We start from the raw sequence: 8,644 nt of genomic DNA, 5'->3' as shown, positions 1-8,644 counted from the left end.
CATTCCAATTTGTTTTGTTTCTGATTCCTGAATGATGGAATTTTTTTTTTTTTTTTTTTTTTTTTTTTTGTACCGAGGATCAAACAGGACCTTGCACTTTCAAGGCAGGCATTTATTCTGCTAAACTATATACCCGGTCCTGAATCTGTCTTTCTCTACAGTACCCTGGGAGTCCCCTGAGATTGCCTCTACAGCTTCTTCCTCCAAGCTCTGGCCCACAGGCCCGCCGTCTGCGTGGGTTCAGTCAGCCCAAAGACAACGAACAGCCGCAGCTGGTTTCACAAAGAGGGGCGGTCCTAGTTCTGCGCTCTGCGAGCCCGGCGTTCGAGCTCCGGTCAGATCACTTCCTTTCCTCCTCATTACTCTTTATCCGCCGGCCAGTAAATTGGCCAAAAAAGGCCCCCACAGGCCACCGTATCGGAAGTCCGCGGCGACTGGTGAAAGCATCGAAGTTGGCAGGAGTGGACTGAAGAGCGCTTGGGCCGAAAGTGCAGAGGCGGAGCTTAAAGGCGAATTGGGCACTGAGACTGGACAGAGCCCAGGGAGGCAGGGCCTACAGTGGAGTGGGCGGGGATTGGGTTGAGGGCGGTGCCGGCGCGAGTATTGGGCCGCGCACTTCGGGGCGGGGCTTGAGGGGGCGGGGCCGTGTCGCAAGTCAAAGGTCGGTAAATAGTGGTGATGTCATGCGGGCAAGATGGCGGAAGGGTGAGCCTGTGGTTCTGCTCCCCGGAGTTGGGGCCTGAATCCTCCCAGGGGTCAGGAGCTGGGCCAGGGTCCCCAGGCAGACAGGAAGTCAGTGCGGGCGTGGACGGAGCTGAAAGGGCAGAGTGGAGTTGCGGTGTGAGGGGGTCGGGAAGCGGCCTGCGAAACCTCCGCCCGCGGGCCACCTCCGAGGGGGAAATTGAGAGCTGGCCATTGGGCGGGCTGGAGTCGCACCCCAGGGCCGCCAGATGTGTCTGTCTTCCACAGGGAGGACATGGGATGGTGGCGGAGCTGGCTGCAACAGAGCTACCAGGCAGTCAAAGAGAAGGTAAGCCAGGCCAGCGCCCTCTTCCCGCGGCCGGCCCCCGACGCCTCCTTGCAACCTGGTGCAACCTGCCTTTCCCGGCCTTTGCGTGTCCCGGGCCTCCCTGTGGCCGCCCTGGGCCCTACTTACAGCCCTTTCTGGTCTAGGGGTTCCTACGCAGGCCAGCGTAACAGTAACCACAGTGAAATAACGATTGTTTTAAAAGCGGGAACGACCCTTTCCTAGGAATGCATAGGAAGGAGCAATTCCAGCTTGGAAGGTTGACAGCTTCCTTGTGAAAGAAAGAACGCTTGGCTGGACATGGTGGCGCACACCCGTAGTCCCTGCACTCTGGAGGCTGGGGCAGGAGGAAGATCACCGTGAGTTCAAGGCCACCTGGACTATCTAGTGAGTTCAAGGCCAGCCTGCATTACATAGTGAGAACCTTTCTCAGAGTAACTCCCAACAGAATAAAAGAACATTTGATACAGACTCTAAAGAAGGATTGTAGCAATTTTTAAAAACTTACTCTGATAGTCATTCAGACATTAGAATACATATATGCCACCACCAGCACACTGTTAACAGATCCTGAAGATACAGGAACTTCAGTGGTGGCCAACCTATGGCACACATGCAACATTGGGCTGGTTGTACCATTGAAAGCTCTAAAATGTTTGCCATCACTGCTAGGCCAAACAGACATAGTTCTGGGCCTCAAAGCTCACAGTCTGATGGGGAGACCAAATAGTCAAACAGCTGTGTGACTACATTTATGGTAAATGCTGTAATGTGAAAGCATTACTGAGTACCTCCTCTAGTCTGGTAGTGAAGAACATGCTAAAGAAAGTATTGTGGGGATGGAATCCCATTGAGGCCAATCCCTGCTTAGGCAGGTTGAACAGGAAAGACCCAGGTCAGAAGTAAACATGCGCCATGCACACTGGGGCCTGATGAATTCTAAGTGAGGGGTATATGGAGAGAAGAGATTAATGATCAGAGAGTGGAGGACCTTGAATAGCTAGCAAAACAATCCCTATTGGATGAATGATGCTTGGCCTTGCCAAGTAATTGTGGAAAAACTAATTATTATTTACTCTCCTGGGGAGAGTCTTGCTTCAGGGCAGACTCCAGGAGGCTTCTGACCTGGTGAAGTCAGCCCCCCTCCTCTGGAAGCACTCTTTTCCCCTCAGACTGTGTACTTCTAAGCAGCCTCTCAATTACAGGCCAGTAAATCTTAAGAGTATCCTGAGTCATTTGTGGTGTTGGTGAACACTAAGAGAACTAAGAGTGTGACATGCCCTCAGCAAGTGTCACATGAGGCCACCTCCGTGTTTCTCTCAAGGTTGGGATTTACCATAACACATGAGAAATAGGTACTTGGTCAACTTTCCATCTTTGTTCTTGGGGAAGACCCAGTTTGAATTATGGGGGCTTGTGGGGGAATTGATGGGTGTTTCTCTCCTTTTAGAAAGAGGCTTTCTTCTCTTTGCTGATTATGGTTATATAAACACAGGCAAGTGCTTCTCTAGACCTCCATTTCCCTACTGTAGCATGAAAATAATAATATCTACTTGTAGGGGTTGTCATGAGGATAAGATGATAATATAGAGATGAAGAACATTAAGTATTCTATAAGTTAGCTATTTTCATTACCCGCTTAGGGTGATGGAGCAGCTTTTAGGCACTGTCACCAGTCTGTTTGCCCTCTTGTTTTCTTCTTGGTCTTCTGGTACTTTTCTCTCCTTGCATCCCGTCCTGGCCCTATCTGAACCACTCAGTTCCTTACTCAACAAATTTAGAACCAACAACTCAGATGGTGCTGTAATCCATCTAACTCTCCTTTTGCGTCCCCCTGTGTGCACATGAGTGCTTGTATATACACACTGATCGAGATGGGCACACGTTCTATTTTGTTTGGTTTTTTGGTACTAGGAATCAGGACCTTGTGCTTTCCAGCAGGTATTTATGCTGTTGATCTATATCCCTAGTCCCAACGGTATCTGTTCTTTGGCTACACTGTAAATTTCCCACCCTCATCTGGGCCTGACTTCTTCCCAGCATCCCTTTTCAGTCTAATTTGCTTCTTCTCCCCTTGACTTCAGTTGTTCATTTCCAGCAGACAACCTCACATGAAATTTGAAGCCAGTAAGCATGATCTTATTTAGTTCCTCCCTCCCCCCCAAAGCCACTACCTATATCCTTATCTGCAGTCACATTCTGCTACACTTAGCACATGGCACATCCAGTGGGTATTTTCAGCATTTATCTTTGTGGACCTTTCTGCTATGATTGACACTATTGAGTATTTCCTTTTTCTTGAAACTCTTTTGCCTTCTATGACTTGATACCCTCTCAGTTCTCCACATACTTCTCCTTACTTTCTTTTTTTTTTTTTTTTTTTTTTTTTTTTTGGAACCAGGGATTGAATTCAGACCCTTGTGCTTGCCAGGAAAGCACTTATTCCACTAAGCCATTTCCCTGGCCCCTATCCTTACTTTCTTAACTGCTCATGAGTTCTCCTGTTGCCTGCTCCTTTTCAAAATAGTGTTTGGGGCCAGGGAGATGGTTCAGTGGAATAAGCGCTTCCCTGGCAAGCGCAAGGGCCTGAGTTCAATCCCCAGTTCCAAAAAAAAAAAAAAAAAGAAAGAAAGAAAAAATAGTGTTTGGAGGTCCTCTCAGCACACACTTCTCTCTCTTCAAAATCTTCTTGGGTAGAAAAAAAAAAAAATCTTGGTTGATTTCATTCTCTTCAAGTTAAGGTGATATCTAGTTCTCCCTGAGCTTTGGTGTTTGAGGCTAGTTCCTTATGGTCAGCTATTGCAGAACACCCGTGATCACCTCAGATTTTCATGCCCAAAGTCATTATCACAATCTTACCTGCAAACCTACTCCTCCTTCAGTAGTCTGTCATTTAGCTGCGCCTATCCAGTCACTTTAGTAGCCTGTGGCTCTTCCACAGTCCTTTTCCTGCCCTTAGGCAGTATATCTACAGATCAGCCTTTTTTTACCTAGTTCTTCTTCAGTTGATCCCATCCTTTCATTTTTACCAGTCTTTCACTCTTAAAATTTTGTCACCCTTGTACCTATCCTTCAAGCTGGTTCCTGGAATGACTTATAAAAGTAAAAATTCCGTAGGGGCTTCTCTACGTTGACGTAGTAGCTAGTATAACGGTGAATTCCAAAGATGCCGCCCAAAGGAAAAAGTGGTTCTGGAAAAGGGGGGAAAGGGGGAGCAGCCTCAGGGAGTGGTAGTGCTGACAAGAAGTCTCAGGGCCCCAAAGGTGGTGGAAATGCAGTAAAGGTCCGACACATTCTGTGTGAAAAACACCAAGATTCTGGAAGCCATGGAAAAGTTAAAGTCTGGGGTGAGATTCAGTGAAGTGGCTGCACAGTATAGTGAAGATAGAGCCAGGCAAAGGGGTGACTTGGCTTGGATGACCAGGGCTCCATGGTAGGACCATTTCAAGAAGCAGCATTTGCCTTGCCTGTGAGTGGAATGGATAAACCTGTGTTTACAGACCCACCAAGTAAGACAAAGTTTGGATATCATATTATTATGGTTGAAGGGAGAAAAAATTATGTGAAACATTTTTAAAAAGTAAAAATTCCACCTGCTTTAAACCTTCGATGGCTTCTCATAGTAGTTGCCCTTGGTAACTTCTCCAGCTGTATTGCTTGCCATTTCTGCTTTGTGTTTCATGTTTGTCAGCACTAAAGTGCTTGTAGCCTTCAGGAAACCTCAAGACTTCTTTAGCAAATTGTTTATTCTTCAGGGCTGAATCCAAGCTTCTCTTCCCCGAATCATCTCAACTCTGTGATATTCCATTATTGCTTTGCACTTGCACATCAGCCAGTATGTATGTGAGCATTTACTCCATTAGACTGTGGCCTTCTTGAGGGCAAAAACCGTAGCTGTTCATCTTTGTGCACTCAGTGCTTAGAATCTTTTTTTTTTTTTTTTTAATCTTTTTCAATCAGTGTCACTATGCAGTGCAGGCTGGCCTTGAACTCACTTTGTAACCTATGCTGTTCTCCAGCTCACAACAATCCTCCTGCCTCAGCCTCTCCAGTCCTAGTATTCCAGGGGCATAGCACTTAGAATCTAGTGGGGAAGATAACCATTCATTAAATAGTTGTGTAGGTGGTTATATAATTAAAATTGCCCTGAAGCATGTATGTTATGTGTCAGACACCAGGAAATCATCAGTGAAGAAAAATACATGGGCTCTCTTTTCATGGAACTCATAGTTTCCCTAGGAGGACTGATAACTGGTGAGTAATGCAGAGCCTAAAGCATGACAAATGTGAAAGAACAGGTAGACCCAGACAAATTCCCTATGGATATGACTGACATGAAAGCATAATCCTGAAGGATGAACACGAGTTAACCAGCTGAAAGGTGATTCAGTGACCTAGGTTGCTTATTTCCTCTGTGGATGTGAAGTATCTTCAGGGAGAGAGAGAAGGTATTGCAACTACCTGAGGTAGGGAAGATGCTAGGACATGTGAGACACTTGAGAAAGGCCAGCCAGAGCTCAGTAAAGGTGTGTTATGGCAGGAATACAGGTTTACCAGAAGCTGGATTTTACAAGCCTTATAAAAAGGTAGTTTATACTTGCTCTTCGGGCAGTGGGTAAACACTGAAGAACGCAAAGCAGGGGCAGTTTGGTCGGCCTTGACCAACAGAGTGCCCACTGTATGCCACAAAGAAACTATAGCAAGGGTGTCTGCTACCTTCCATCTGGGAGGAGTCCAGATGGAAGAGCAGGTTGGCTGAATTAAGGTGGTAGGAATGCACATGGACAGAATGGGGCTTTATGTCTGAGACCATGTAATTAACGGGCTGGGGAGATAGTTTGGTGATCTAAGCACCAGCCTGGCAAGTGCAAGGACCTGGGTTCAATCCTCAGTACCGCATGCCATGCCAGCCCCATGCTGTGCCAGCCCCTTAAACTGGGCATGGTGGTGCATACCAGTGCTGGGGAGGCTGAGATAGGAGGATCACTGAGTCCGAGCTGCATAGTAAAATCCTGTACCAAATAAATAAATAATACAAATTTTTAATTGGGGAGATAGCTCAGTGTCTTAAGCACCTGCCTGCCTGGCACGTATAAAGTCCTGAGTTTGATCCCTGGTACTGCAAATAAATAAATACATAAATGTTAAATTTTCCCTCCACTCCACGTTCATGGTTCCAGAATCTGATGTGGAAGCATGATTCTTATCCTCCTCCCCTAAGAAGCCTCTAACTTATACATGAAATTGTTCCACTCACAGACTTTCTGAGCTAATGAAAGTAGAAAACCCACCAGACAGTCAAATATGTGCTTTAAACATTCCAATGATTGGGCTGGTGAGATGGCTCAGTGGTCTAAAGCACCTACTTAGAACAAGCTTAGCAAAGCACAGGGACCGCGGTTCAATCCCCCAGCACCACATGCCAGCCAGCCCTGCCCCCTGGTGGGCTGAGCTGGCCACACACACACACACACACACACACACACACACAAATAAAAATTAAAAAGTTCCAATGATTGATTTCTGGTGTGGTAAAAGAGTTTGTAGGATGGGGCGAGTACAAAGATGGTCCAGGATGGGGCGAGTACAAAGATGGTCCAGGAGGCCATCCTAGAGATGGTGAGTAGGCTGCCAGCAAGGCAGAATATAGAAGGCTGTGAGGGCCTGTAGCCAACAGTTGGTTCTTACCACAAGCTAGGAAACAGGTTGGTGCAACAGAAGCAAATACCAGTTCTGTGATTTGGTCAGTTGGTTTTGGTCTGGTTGGTTTTGTTTTTACTGTTTGTTGTTGTTTGTTTGTTTGTTTTTAATCTCACTGTGTAGTATAGACTGGTCTTTTGTGTGTGTGTGTGTGTGTGTGTGTGTGTGTGTGTGTGTGTGTGTGGTACCGTAGACTGGTCTTGAATTTACTGTGTAGCCTGTCTGGCCTGGAACTCCTGGTGATGTGCCTGCCTCAGCCTCCTGATAGTTGGAATTACAGGTGTGCGTCACCACACCTGCCATTGTAAAGTTAGTTGAAATTTGAATCAAGTAGGATTTAAAGTAATCAAGCAACTCATAAAGCCTGCTTTGTTTTCTAGCTCTAAATGTCCCTTTCCACAGAGTGCTCTTGAAAATCACTAATGTAGTCCACCTCCCACCTTTTATGTGAAAACTAAGTGCTAGATGAGACTCACTCATGGCCACATAGCTGTGAGTGTCTGAGCTGAAGGGCCAAATTCCTCTGTGCTTGCTGCTGTCTGGGAATCCCATTTTGTGAAGTTGGGACCCTAAACACCGTGGCCAAGCCTGGGCCTCTGTGTCTCCTGGGAACTGTGTCTGTGATACTGAAGAACATGGGACACACTGGCTCTACTACCCTTCTTCATCTTCCCACAGTCCTCTGAGGCTTTGGAGTTCATGAAACGGGACCTGGCAGAGTTCACCCAAGTGGTACAGCATGACACTGCCTGCACCATCGCAGCCACAGCCAGTGTGGTCAAGGAGAAGCTGACCGTGAGTATCTGCCCACACTTCCGCCGGCCACCTCTCAGCCTGCCCTGTCCTGGGACCTGGGAGGACTCCTACCCTGTCTAGTGACTCTGGCCAAAAATGGTGATTGTTTTTTCCTCACATTTTATATTTTATTTTGTTTTTTGCAGAACTGGGGGTTGAACTCAGGCCCTTATGCTTGCTAGGCAAGCGCTTATTCTACTGAGCCATCTCTCTGGCCCCCTTCAATTTTTTTTTTTCCCCTCACATTTTAGAGGAACTCTGTTAAGTGTACACACAGAGACAGACACACATGTTAAGTATTGATTGGCTTTCCTGCTTTTGTATTATTTTAGAAAATGTTTTCCAGTAGCAAAGTCATTCATTGTAGAAAATTTAGAAAATACTCTTAAGCAAAAGAAAAGAGAAAGAGGGTAAGACTGACTTAGACCCATCCATAATTCTACGTCCTGGAGATGACTGTGGTTGGGGATATAGCTCTCTATACCCTTTCTTCTTTAAAAGTGAGGTGGTGGGCATGGTGGTGCATGCTTATAATCCCAGCACTTGGGATTACAGTGAGGCAGGAGGATTGCTGAGTTTGAGGCCAGTCTGGGCTACAAAGTGAGTTCAGAGCCAGCTTAAACTGCATAGTGAAACTGCCTGTAAAAAAGAAAAACTGCCATGCCGATTCTGTCCCTGGGGTGGGCGCGCTGAGCCAGTGATTGAGACTGGGCGTGGTGGCCTGCACCTATAATCCCAGCACAGGTGAATCACTACGAGTCCAATCTATGTAGTGAAACCCTGTAGACCTTGTACTAAATACATTAAAAAATAATAAAAAAGATGAAAAGTAGAATGAACTGAAAACTTCTTTAACCCATTTTTTACCTTAATCATTGCAAACTTCACTCTGCAAATGACGTTAAAGTGGTGTCAATTTTATTACGTGGATTAAACTAGTTCCTACTTCCCTGTTTCAGTTTTTCTAGTATTACATACACAGCTGCAGTCAGCATTCTCTTTGCTAAATATTTACCCATTGCCTCTTTGTCTTTTTGTTTTGTTTTATGGCAAGGTCTTACTCTTACAGCTTTCTCCAGACTGATCTTGAACTTTTTTTTTTTTAATTTATTTATTTAGGGG

The 8,644-nt window shown here is 46.0% G+C and overlaps 1 protein-coding gene across 1 annotated transcript in view; it reads left to right on the top strand.

The window, feature by feature from the left end:
* Window positions 1-654: 654 nt before the first annotated feature.
* The window catches only part of Bsdc1 (BSD domain containing 1), a 32,657-nt gene continuing 24,667 nt past the window's right edge, over window positions 655-8,644 (top strand). Inside the window, exons 1-3 of the mRNA XM_004642949.3 lie at window positions 655-705; window positions 970-1,030; window positions 7,406-7,522. Coding sequence (XP_004643006.1) covers window positions 695-705; window positions 970-1,030; window positions 7,406-7,522 — 189 coding nt within the window. The 5' untranslated portion in view covers window positions 655-694. The remainder of the gene's footprint in view (window positions 706-969; window positions 1,031-7,405; window positions 7,523-8,644) is intronic.

Source organism: Octodon degus, unplaced genomic scaffold, assembly GCF_000260255.1.
Source record: "Octodon degus isolate 3935 unplaced genomic scaffold, OctDeg1.0 scaffold00163, whole genome shotgun sequence".
Lineage (NCBI taxonomy): Eukaryota > Metazoa > Chordata > Mammalia > Rodentia > Octodontidae > Octodon > Octodon degus.
Note: the sequence above shows the minus strand (reverse complement) of the source record. Positions and strands in the feature narration are given on the sequence as shown.